General features: G+C 48.9%; 1 protein-coding gene across 2 annotated transcripts in view; it reads right to left on the reverse strand.

Annotated features, from left to right (window-relative positions):
* The window catches only part of tshz3b (teashirt zinc finger homeobox 3b), a 31,487-nt gene that overhangs the window by 17,823 nt on the left and 704 nt on the right, over positions 1-12,960 (reverse strand). Inside the window, exon 2 of one of the 2 annotated variants that reach the window (XM_025908658.1) lies at positions 12,401-12,747. In XM_025908658.1, the coding sequence (XP_025764443.1) occupies positions 12,401-12,440 (40 nt within the window). In that variant the 5' untranslated portion in view covers positions 12,441-12,747. Of the gene's footprint in view, positions 1-12,400; positions 12,936-12,960 lie in introns of those variants that run through there. The other variant, XM_025908659.1, reaches the window with a different exon arrangement.

Here is a 12,960-nt window from a genome sequence, read left to right on the forward strand (position 1 = left end):
CCACAAATGTTCCAAACACGGGCATTTTCCCATGAAGCCGATAAGATTTTATTGCACAAAGACAGGTTTGTGATTGAATATGAAGAAAATCTGCTGTAGGATTTTTACTGACACGTGTTCGCTGCTGAGCTAACATGAACCATGTCTGCCTGACTCGTGGCGGCAGGCTGGCGGGATCAGAGGGAAGGACTGACTGTAAGCAGAAAATCACACGCTGCTGTGCAGAGGGTTCACCTGGAGGCCACAAAGTCCCACCCACGACACAGCAGTACCTTCTGAGAGAGATCACCTGCTGATGTGACCACTTCTTATAGAGGATTCACCTCCAGCTCAGACACAGTTCAAAATGCAATAAAACTGAAAGACCTTTAAAAAAACTACGTGGCAGGACGCAGGCTTGTGCTTTCAGCGGTCAGGTCAGAGTAGTGGGTGTGTCTGAGGTTGACGACCCCGTTGTCAAGGCAACAGCTCGTTCCCTCAGGCTCACCTACACGAAACCTCCCGATCTTCTACATCCACCTTTCTGAATGAAGAAAATCTTAGTTTGAGCTTCTACAGATGAAGATACAACGAATCATAACTTTAATTCTGAGTTATCGTCCAGCCCACTGTGAACATCTTTCACCCACTTCAGTCAGCCCAAAATCTCTTTCAGACACGAACACACCTTAGAGTTCCCGTCATACTGTGGAAACGCAGATCACAGACCTGACACAGACACGTCAGCTCCGACGGAAACAACACAAAGACCAGCGACGCACACACACACACACACACACACACACACACACACAAAATCACCAAAAGGAGTCATTTAATCCACAATCATCATTCTTCACTCACATCTGAGTCTGTATGGAAACACGTGCTGACAGCAAACTGAATTAAAATGATGTGATGAAAGGAAAGGTGGGAGCTGATTGCACCAAACACTGAAGCGCCTCCAATGCTGCTAACCGCCTAAAGTCAGACTGATAATAATGTTTTCCTCTCAGGTCACACTGGGGGAAACGTTCACATTCAAACATCGAACGATTCGAGTCATTTTCATTGTTACCGGTTTTCACGTGCACGATGACGGAGCGACGTTTCCAGATGAGTGAGCCCACACGCTCAGGGAAAGGCTTCATGTCTGTCCCTAAACGTGCACAAAACACAAATCGATGTGACCTGCAGAGCCTGAACCATGAAATAACTGAAATAATCATTTTAGTTTGCATAACACTTTCTCCGGTGGGAGGAACTGTTGCTTAACGCTGTGAGTTGTTACTGAAACTGCACATCCACCGACTTTACTTCCTGTTAAACGCCATATTTTTATATTATTTTGTGCTTTTTGAATTTCCAGGGGAAAAAAAGCTACTGAGGCTACTTCTGCGCTCACATTTGATGCGTGCTGAGTCAGGACTGCTGCACGGAGTATCCTTGTTTCAGCAGATTGAAATTAGGAAGCGTCATCAGCGACAGCAGCTCGGTGGAGAGAGGGACGCAAACCGCCATCTTTTACTTACACAGCTTTGATTTTAAGGCAGTATCACCCCTACACTGGTACAACAGGTACACAGTACTTACAGTAGCTTCTTCTAGCTTTAAAGTTCTGTATCAGAAAATAAATACAAATAGAAATGAGGTTGAATATTAACTGAAGAGAAAAGCCTTCTATCGTACATGTACAACAAAACTGTGGGCGCTCCACGCCAAGTGTGTGGGAATAAATAACAGACCATCTAAATGAAGCTAAAAGGAAAACTTCGAACACATTTGACAAATTCAGGTCTCTCAGGTTCAGGTGAGTTTCCTCCCACAGCCCACAGGTGTGCATGTTTGGAAGCTTTTTGGCTGTTAAACACTTATAGGAGTTATATAAGAATAATTTGCACAGAAACTTCTGAAAGTGGATGCAAGGCGCCGTTTCTGCTCGGGTCCTCTGAGTACGGCGGAGGTTGACACAGAAACGCGAAGGTTCTTGATTTTCTGGAAACGTAGCGGACTCAGAATCAAACGGCTTTTATAGCGGCTCGTCTTCGGACGGCAGATGTGCTTCCAGATGTTCTGAGGTGATCTCGCTTTGCAGTGGATGTCTCTGCTCTGCTGTCTGCAGATACAAACGGGCTCTGAGGATTTAACAAAGAACAAAATGAGCAGCAGACAGAAGACCTGCAGACGCCGACACCTTTGTGGTGAATCCACATCAATCAACTGGGTCACATGACTCCGTCTTTAAACGCAAACATCATGTTTTTCTGAGCAGAGCGGCTGACTCTCAGCTGGCTCTCTGAACCGGAGGTGACGGATGGATCTTCAGCACTCTGAGAGCGCTCTCCATCCCTCCGTGAAGCCTTTTTAAAGCCTTTCTCTGGTTTTTCCAGCCCATCTCCTCCTAATTAATTAGAGCAGGAGAGCCTGTTTTATCAGCACTCACTCATTCCACTCGTCTGAGGGAGGAGGAGGAGGGGGGGTCACGCGAGAGCAGGAGGAATCTTAAAGAACTACTGAGCGATAGCAGTGATGAGGAGTCCTGTTACTCTCACCTTTTCTTTTTTCCTCCTCTTTCCTGGACAAACCTGGGACCAAGCGGCAGCAGCAAGGGTCATATCTTTTTAATTATCTTTGCCGCCTTTGATTAATTATTCGCCGTGACAACAGCACGTCGGTAATGCTTTTCACCTGCCGCCGCTGACTGACGGCCCCTCTGTTGAACTCAAAAGCAAACAGCTGCTGCCATGATCGCCTAGCAACGGCCCGTGATGGATGAGGAGCAGAGACGGATGGCCACAATAAATCAGCACGTCTGCCTCGGTGCTATAGAAACCTGGGAGGAGAGGGAGCGACGGAGGGCAGGGGAGGAGGCGGCGCTTCAAAAAACACTGGAAGGAGCAGCGAGGAGGATCCACGGAGGCTACGTGCCGAGTTCTCACCGAGAACTCTCGCGGGGTTAGCAGTGAATCTACAGAAGCGGCCGGGAGGTGGCCAAGCCCTCAGCCTGAACCTGGGGACCAATCAGAGCCCACAGAGATAGGACGCAAAAAATACAGCCAGGCATCCAGGATCTCTGTTTGTCACTCCAGATTAATGATTTTGAGCCAATAATTAAACCCCAGGCTAACCATCCCACTGCAGCCCGAGCACCGGTAGATTCAGGTGTGAGCAGGAAGCAGCAACAAATGTAGCCTCGAGCAGAGAAGCGTGTTGTTGTGGAGCTACTGTGACATGGCTGTGAGTTTCTGAGGAAGACACCAGCCCTTCATCCTTGTCTGAAACCAGCTGGACTTTAACTCTGTCCTTCCATGTCCCAGTTTACCTCAGAGCTGTGAGGACACGTGTGAAAAATGGGCCTGCTGGTGCTTCTGTCCTCCTGCTCCAGAGTAGCTCGAGTCTGCAGCATCCGTGTTACCGTGGCGATATACCCCGGTAACAAGTGAATCACCGACCAGGCAAAGCACTTTAGACTGACATTCACTTCAAGCTCTTTATCTAGCTCTCGTCCATTAGCAGCTTCACAGTCTCCAGCTGGTGTTTGGACTGGAAGCCGGAGAACCCGGAGAACCGCCACGTGGAGAACATGCAGCCTCGCATTAGGTTGCAGTGTTCAGTCACAATCATGACTGCTGTGGTTGCTCACACCTTTAATCTCGCTCTTCCTGTAGTTCATATAGACACCCCCGCCGTAACCCGACACCCCAGCGTGTCGGGCTACAGCTCTGCAGGGATCCAGTCTAAATAATGTAACAGTGATGAATGAGGGGCCAGATTCATATCCATCAACAGGCTCTTTTTAAGGAGCATCCATCTTCTTCCTGTAAGGCCTCCCTTTGAATCAGAGGACAGGTTCTGTGAGTGTGGGTGTGTGTGTGCGTGTGTGTTGGACACACACACACACACACACACACACACACACACACACACGGAGGTTTACATAGCTATAAGCTGTAATTATTCATGATGCTCTATAAGAACACAAGCACGTAAAACAGCGTTTAAAGTTTCTGTTTCCTCTCTGATCACCACGAGAGGAAACAAACCCTCCTCCTCTCCTAGAGGAGATCTCTGCCCTACTCTAACACACACACACACACACACACACACACACACACGAGGCCTGGCAAGGCCGTGTTTGATAAATGACACACGTCACTGTGTCAGGAGAGAAGGGCGGGTCTGTGATGTATGGAGTGGACGAGAGTGGGAAATCGACTGTTTGGCAGCGACACACCACTCGCCTCTCAGAGGCCTCCGAATACATGCAACACACACATACACACACACGCACACACACACACACACACACACACACCTGTACACGGTCTCTGCAGGAAAATCACACTTTTGGGTTTTAAGCTGAAATCTAAGTTTGCTTCATTTCAGAACCACAAAAACAGAAACACTTTGGACCCGACTGAATTTTACCCATGATGCACCCTGATTATTCATATGCAGATTGATGTGTGTCTGAAAGTAGCTGCTGATGCCCCAGACCACGCTAGCTTTAGTCAGCACCATCCAGTGCTGTCAGTCCAGGACGCGACTGGTCATGTGTAATCCGGATAAAAACGATCCTTCCATGGAAAACGTCAAAGGGTCAATCTGCCCCAGGTACAGACTTTAAGGATTAAAGAAATCTGGATCATCGGCACTTTTAATGGGCTGCAGTGGCACCAAAACTAACAAAATGAATGAATTATAAATTTGATATTAACAGACATTTCATGGAATATTTAATTAGCAATACATTCATTATTTTATCCACAGCCGTGTTCACCTCATCTTCTTTGTCATTATACAGTCATTAAGTCTGCTGTGTGGGTATCAAACTCATCTGCTGTGATCACCTTTAAACTCTTACTTCATAACCTTGATTTTACCACACAGCTCACAGTTTGTGGTATCTTACATTTATCTATGAACTGTAAGTACAGAGCATCATAAGTAAACTAACAAATGTATGAAAACAGTTATCATGTACTGAATACAAAGTTGTTTGATACACTTCCAGTTTTGATTTCATTTTTCCTGTAATCCAGTCTGGATCCAGTCCTCTGCTGGGATCAGGACTGATATTAATCCTTATCCTGCTGAAATGCAGAGAACAACTCCGACTGGATCCAGTTTGATCTTCTACGATCACATAATCCTGGTTTTCCTGTGAACAACCAGATTTCTGGATTTGGTTTCACTGGATCGGATCAATCCTGCCAGATTACTTTTGAACACCGGGCCCTGGATTTAGGGTTAGTGCAACCATGGGTGACTAAAATATTCAAGACTAAAAGTCACATTTGACTTCTACAAACCGAGCATGGCCAACCGAGCATTGACACAGAAGAAGAAGAAGAAGAAGAAGAAGAAGAGGAGTTCATTGAGAATTAAAGAGGGAGAAGCTGCTGGTGGATGTGGGCAGGCGGGGGGGGGTATCAATCACAGTCCTGTTTGGCAACAGAGATGCTAGTATTTCAAATAAAACAGGCAAACGCAGACAAATGGCCTGAACACTGGGCTGTAACCTGAACCCAAACTCGGGCTTTGTCTCGCTTTTTTCCTGGCTCGCCGTCTTCCCCCTGCCTCTTTTCTCTCTGGCAGCCGAGGTGGCTGACATCTGCAGAGTGCATTTAAAGAGAAAAAAATGTGTCAGAGGAGTGTGATGCACTCTTTTGCACCCACACACACACACGGCCCCCCTTGCTCGGTTTCATTAGCTCACTGGCAGGGTGGCACTTCTCAAGCTCATTACTGAGGAAGGATTTATGGCGCGGCAGCCAGTGGCGGAGAAAAGGCATCTGTCAATAATTGCAGGGAGCAGCAACTCCCATCTCCACCAGCTTTGAAATCTCATTAGGTATGCAGTTATCAGGCATAAAGATCAAAAACATTACTCAGCTCCGACAGAAACCGACCAAGAAACATTAATTAGCAACAGGCCCTCACAGTAGAAAATAAAACAGCCTTCCTCCTCCTCGCCCCCTCCCTGCTTTCAGCATGGACGACTCTCTCTCTCACCTGCCTCCACACACACACACACACACACACACACACACACACACACACACTCGTCTGCTCCGTGCAGATCGTTGTGTGTGGTGCTCTGAGCGTACAGTCGGGTTTTCTGGGATGTTGAATGGTTAAAAAATAAAAAAAGAAGCAGCATCCACCGAGCCTGAAGACAAACCCTCAAACAGGAAGTGATCGGCTACCTGTGACCAAAACTGGCCGTCTGTGAACAACCCAAGCTTCATCCTCAGAGAGGATGCGAAAAACTGTGTGGTGGAGACACTGTTGGACAAAGAAACTGTATCTACAGCCTGGAATCACTCTTAAAGGACGAAACTGTAATAACAACGATCGGACGTCCTCCACAGCTGCTGATCTGTTCTGATTTTGGGGATGAAAATCTGAAAGAGTACGGATTTCAGTTTGATGGAGGACTGAAACCCTCAAACAAGGTAAGAAAGTAAAACTGGCAGCAGGTTCACCTTTGACCTCTGACCTGATTGCAGGTTAAAGTTCAATAAATTTGATATATTAATACATTTAAAGTTAAATAAAGTTCTGCTGCACTTTTCCTGCCTGCTTTCAGCTCAGTGCTGGCTCATAAACACGGCACTCAGATCAAAACTTTCAGAGGCTCTGATCTGTGTGTGTGTGTGTGCATTTGTGTGTGTGTGTGCATTTGTGTGTGTGTGTGCATTTGTGTGTGTGTGTGTGTGCATTTGTGTGTGTGTGTGTGTGCGTTTGTGTGTGTGTGTGTGTGCGTTTGTGTGTGTGTGTGTGTGTGTGTGTGTGTGTGTGTGTGTGTGTGTGTGTGTGTGTGTGTGTGTGTGTGTGTGTGTGTGTGTGTGTGTGTGTGTGTGTGTGTGTGTGTGTGTGTGTGTGTGTGTGTGTGTGTGTGGACTGAAGAGGAAGGCCCTGTCAGCCGGAGGAGGATGTCAGCTTAGGCTGGCCCTGATTACCGGACCTTCAGACGGGTCCTCGCTGCCGGCTCTCCTGCCTTTCATCACACACGCGCGCACACACACGCACGCACACACACAGACTGATGGCTGCCAGTCTCGTCTGGGTTAGGCCAAAGCCTCCGTGGGAAAGCGAAGGACACACACATTTCGCAGACATAAAGGGAACCCCCACTGAGGGTAAGAAGAAACCAGACCTGGAGCTGAGCCCAGATGACACTCAAAACAAACAGACACACACACACACAGACACACACACACCTTGTCTCAACACTAACTCATCCTCCAACTGGGCCTCTCGTCTCTTGATGTGTCTCCTGAGCATGACAGGAAGTCCAACAGGCCGTAAAAATAAAGGCAGCAGTTGGAGAGGAACGGCCGAGCTTCTTAAAGAGAAGCATCATTCAGAGTTTGAGGGAGATGATGACGATGATTAGGAATGCTCTGTGATGAAGAGTGTGGCAGCAAAGAAAATCTCAAAGCAGGCTGTGTAGCTGTCTCAGTAATAATCTGTGAGAGCAGTGTGTGTGTGTGTGTGTGTGTGTGTTACAGAAACCTTGTTCATCCTGAATACACACACACCTGCTTGGTTCCAGCGGTCATTCTTTCCTCCGTCACGCCTTCTCTGCGTCGCTTCAAGGATGAAAACGATTTCTCGTTAAACACACGCTGCTGATGTTTTAGCTGCTGTTGTTCTGACTTCATACCAAAATCTCTGCCCCCCCCCCACACCAGGGTGTTTGGAGAGGAAGAGGAGGCGAGCAGAGAGCAGACAGACAGAGGAGAGGGGGGAGAAGAAATGAGGAGCGGATGCAGCCTTGTGAGCCAATTTAAGAAATAACTGCTGATGCATCAGCTATCGGCTGTTTGAGCGCTCGTGATAACGCTCAAGGCGAAACTGGGAGCGAATGACAGCATCAACTGCCGGCAATAAAGTGCAGAGCGCCAGACCAAGGGAGCCTAATTGACAGCTGTCAACCTAATGGGAGCCGTGACGGAGGATTGTGGGAGAGGAGGAGAAGAAACACTGTTTATAAACCATCAGCCACTTATCCTGGAGGAATGGGGGGGGGGGGCTCCTCTCCCCTGCCCCCCCCCCCCCCCCCCCCCCCCGTGACTGTCGTTTGTCTGCTCACCGGCTTCTTCATTCCTTTCTGCTTCCTCCCGCTCGTGCACATAATCTGCTTTACAGTGTCAATGGCTTGCTGTCCATCCTTATGATCCAATATTTAACTACGGTACAATCACAGCGTCCGCCACTTTCAAACATTTCATTAAGGGGCCGAGGTTAACCCCAGCGGGTCACAGACGATGGCCTCGGTGTTCCAGCCTCACGCTGAACGAGCTTCAGAGACCGGGGCGTTCCCGTACACGTCTCTGACCTCACAGCACATCTGACCTCATATATTTACTCCAGATAAAGATCAAATTTTAAGGCTACGTCTCCGAGTCTGAGAACCACAAAAACACCAAACCTGCTTTGCTTTGGGTCCTTCTCTTTGTGCACAACACATCATTTCATTATTTTTCCTGAAGTGTACTTTTTATTTTTCAGGTATACTTCTAAGTTCTCCGCCTGAACCTGACGCGGCCTGCCGACTCATGATGGTGACACTTCCTGTTTGGTTTCAGACGCGTCCTCTCAGCTGAGATCCACTCACGTTCACTAATCAGACACTATCTCTACTTTTAAGATTGAAACTTTCCTTTTGGCTAAAGCATATATTTAGGGCTGGATCAGGTGACCCTGAATCCTCTCTTAGTTATGCTCCAATAGGTGTAGGCTGCTGGGGGATTCCCATGAGGAGCAGCCATCCACCTCCACCTGATCCTTGTTCTGATGGATGTCTCTTTGCTTCACGTTTCTGATTGCCGGGTCTTTACTTTATAAACACCTTCAGGTGACTGTTGTTGAGATTTGGGGTTGTATAAACAAAGCTGAATCGAACGGCTTGTAGACAAGGTTACGTACGAGTGAAGGCCCTGCAGGCTGGGGAACCAGTAATATCCCAGCTTTAAGGAACCAATCACAGTGTGCGAGCCAAACAAATAATGACGTCGAAACATCGTAACAACTCTGAAACCGTGATCAAATGTCCATACGTAGCGGTTCATAGCATTGTTACCGTGGTTACCGCCTGATTACAGCAGGCCGGACGTGAGAAAGATCCTCAGATATCGAGTCACCCGAATAATGCTGGTTCGTGATCAGATCGTGTTTTCTTAAAAATCCTTTTACGGCCTTTTTTGAAGCTGCTGCCGATCGGCCACGTTGGAGCAGGCGGTGGAAGCCACTCCCACTTTAACTCTGTGACATCAGAAAAGTGCCGCTCGGCTGGAGACAGGCTTCCTTCCTCACATTGTCTTCTAAGACCTGTAAAAAACCAACTCAACAGTTTGTGTTTGAGAACGCGACGCTTTATTATTCTAACTGCTGCAATCGTCCACCGAGCCGTCGAGGACGCCGAACATCCGAGTCGTGGTAGACATCTGGCATTTTCAATTTTCAGCTTAAAATCTGATTTTAACAAAGTCAAAAGAAGAAAACAGTCGTCAGCGGTTCCAGAGATGAAGAGACCCGCAGCACCTCTGTTGAGGGGAAAACATGTGTGTGGCCCGTGTTGGTTCACCAGCGACCAAACCTGCAGCAGCTGAGGGCAGGGGCGCGAAAACGTGACGGCGCTGGGTTCTTCATGAACATCGCCTTAATCCGAGGAAAAAGGACGACCTCTGATACCTGAGCGTCTTCAGCAGCCTTGTGTGTGTGTCTGTGTGCGTGTGTGTGTGCGTGTGTGTGCTGTTCACTAACAGGTGAAATAAATAAGAGACGAGTGGCGTGTCACATGATCTTCATCCTCATTGTAACCTGATTTTACCAAATTATGATGAAAAGCTGCAGTTTGGAAGATAATCATCAAAACTTTAAACAAACTCAACCAGCTGAACTTTAACGACGGATCTCGTTACATCACGGAGACGCTGACACACTCACGCGCACACACACACACTCCTATGAACTAAGACTTTTGTTGTCCTCACACGAGTGTGTGTGTGTGTCTGTGTGTGTGTGAGGACTTGTAATTCAAATGTAAGGCGTGCAGGCGCCTCACTGATGATGGTGTTTTTCTGTTTGCGGGTAAATAACGGCGCTGTGCTGTTTGATGGTGGAACTTCCTGTGTGAGAACAATGAAGTGTGACTTTGAAGCCTGGGGACAAAAGCCCGCTGATGTCACGAGCTCGGAAAAAATAAAGCCTCCTGCTCAGGACCGTCACCTCGAGTGAACCCTCACCTGCGGCGTGGTGGACGGGAGGCAAACGCGGACGGCGTACAATCACGTTGATTACATCCAGCGATGGCGCAGAGCTAATTGGCGAGCGTGACAGCGTGCAGAGCTTGTCATCTCCGATCATTAGGCCTGTCACAGATCCATCAGCTGCTCGGCTAATTAGCACAACGCTAATGAAGCTGGCAAAACAACTCCTCTTAAGACAGCTGAGCGCGCTCCGTCACCACGGCAGGAAGCATGTGTGTGTGTGTGTCGGGCGGTGAAGGGGAGAAGAAACAGGTCTAATGTTCAGAAGAGCTCAGCAGAGACTCAAAAATGTAAACGCCAAGAAAACGGCGAGGTTTGGTTACAAAGAGAAAATGTGAGTGAGAGAAGGAGCAGCAGATTCACCTCCTCACTGTGAGGCCACGCTGCTAACCGCTGCGCCACTGCGCCGCCCCGGCCTGCAGGATCAATCCTCTGAGCACGCTCACACTGACACAGAAACACACAAATGTGCTTTTAGATGAGAAACACAGCGTCCAGTAAAACCAGTCTGCACATGTGGAGCGGGCGCTGTGAGCTCGCTGTGGCGTGCACGACCAAACTTTCACCTCTCAGACAAGCGTGTTCTGAGCACACGTGCTGCTCGGGAAACAGATCAGCGTCACGGAGGAGCACGCTGAAGGAAAAGCAGGCTCCTCGGCCCAAAACTGCGAATCACCCTCCCAGAACTCTGTCACGACATGGCAACCAGTTTGAATCACCCTCTCAAATTCAGTCCTCCAAAACCGCTCAGCTCGCAGCTGCAGGACGAGGAGAGGAGGAGAGGAGGAGAGGAAAGGAGAGGAGAGCAGAGGAGGAGAAAAAATAGGACGTGGCTGCTAGTTTCAAATGAAGCTCCTCCTTCAGCTGGCACGTTTATTCTCAAGAAAGAAATCCATCGTTTAGCTTCCTGCATCCATCCGCCGCTTTAACCCTGCCCAGCATGTCCATTACCCCCCCACCCCCCTGGCTCTGATTGACCATAAGAGCCTCTGATAAATGTGCCTGTCAGAGTTCAGATGATTGAATCAAATATGAAGCAAAGCCTCACATCTGTAACACCACAGTGTGTGTGTGTGTGTGTGCGTGTGTGGTCAGCAATCCTCCAGTTAAAGCCAAACACCAAAGGTTAAAGGTCATCGTGAAATGATCTGTGATTCAGCAAGATGTTAAGCTGAGTGCTAACAACAGAACAAGGCGAGCGCTGAAGTTTGTGAGATCGACGTGACTTCAGCCGGTCTGGGGGGAGGAGGAGGGGGTGATTTATTGACACTTATTGGGAATGAACAGATCAAAGGCTCGGTCGGGTGACGGGTGATCAATCAGGCGTCAAATCAAAGATGGCGACTGTCCATTAAGCTCTTTTCCAGCTTCGCTCCCGCCTCGCTCTGTGGCCCGTGAACTAATCTTTACTTGGGGAGAGAAGTCTTTCCCAGAAACTGAAGGAGGAGGGAAAGAAAACAGAGGTGGAAAAATCTGAGGGCCGGGAAGGACCAGCCCCCGATTATCAAGGATAAATCGACGGCCGGAGGAACAACGAGAAACTCCGAAATACGACAGCACTAAAAATGAGAGAAAAATGTTTTAAAAATCCATCAACTAAAAAACAACAAGATAAATCCGACTTTGTTTTCTGTCAGTTATTCGGTAATCCTCAAAAAACCCATCGGAGTCGGCAGACTCAAGGCGCTGGGTCCACACTGAGCACGACCAAACCTTTTCCTAGAGCTCACACTGACCTTTGACCTCTGTGAAGAGCTGAAGGTTTATTCTGAAAATTCACTTCATCAAACATGCAGCCTACAGGTGTGTGTGTGTGTGTGTGTGTGGGGGGGGGGGCAAAATAAAATATAAATATTTTGCTTCAAAATCAGAAAAAACTCTCACACACTCCAAACACACGTTGGGTTAAAACTGTACAAATTAGAAAAATAAATCCAGCTGTCTGTTTTTAACTACAGATGCTGTGTGTGTGTGTGTGTGTGTGAGACAGTGTGTGTGTGTGTGTGAGACAGTGTGTGTGTTTGTGTTTGGAGTGTGTGTGTGTGTGTGTGTGAGAGAAGGAGTGTGTGTGAGAGAGTGGGGAAATATGAATGAAAAGTAGCTGCTGAGCGGAGGGGAGGGGGGCAAACAGCGGGGCTTACCTGCGGCGCGCCGCGGCGCTTGCTGCTTCCTCCGCGGCATGTCGGCTCTGGGGTCCGGCGGAGAGTCGCTCTGAGTCTGCGCTGATCCGAGGCTGCCCGGGGGCTCCGCGGAGCTCCGGCACTGTGCCCCCCTCGCTGCTCTCAGGGCTCCCGCATAGAGCGGGGAGGGTGCGTGAGGAGGGGGGCAGGTGCGGAGCAAAAACTGCAGAAAGGAGATTTTAAAGAGGAGACGGAGGACCGGCGGGAGTCCCGGTCCGTGGCCGAGCCTCGGCGCGCCGCCCCGGCAGCAGCAGGAGGAGAAGCTCCGCCTCGTGAGTCGCCGATGAGTCCGAGCTGCAACAGGCGAGCTGCGGGGACAAAACCGGAGGACAGACCGGAGGACTGCGTCAGTCAAAGTCCGCAAACCTGCCGCGCGCGCACTGAGCGGCGCTTCGTCTCCGGTTCAAGCTCCGCGCTGAGCGGCGTCACGTAGCTCCCTCCTCCCGACCTCCTCTCTCTCTCTCTCCCTTTCTCTCTCTCTCACACACACACACACACACACACACACACACACACACACA

Source organism: Oreochromis niloticus, linkage group LG1, assembly GCF_001858045.2.
Source record: "Oreochromis niloticus isolate F11D_XX linkage group LG1, O_niloticus_UMD_NMBU, whole genome shotgun sequence".
Taxonomy (NCBI): domain Eukaryota; kingdom Metazoa; phylum Chordata; class Actinopteri; order Cichliformes; family Cichlidae; genus Oreochromis; species Oreochromis niloticus.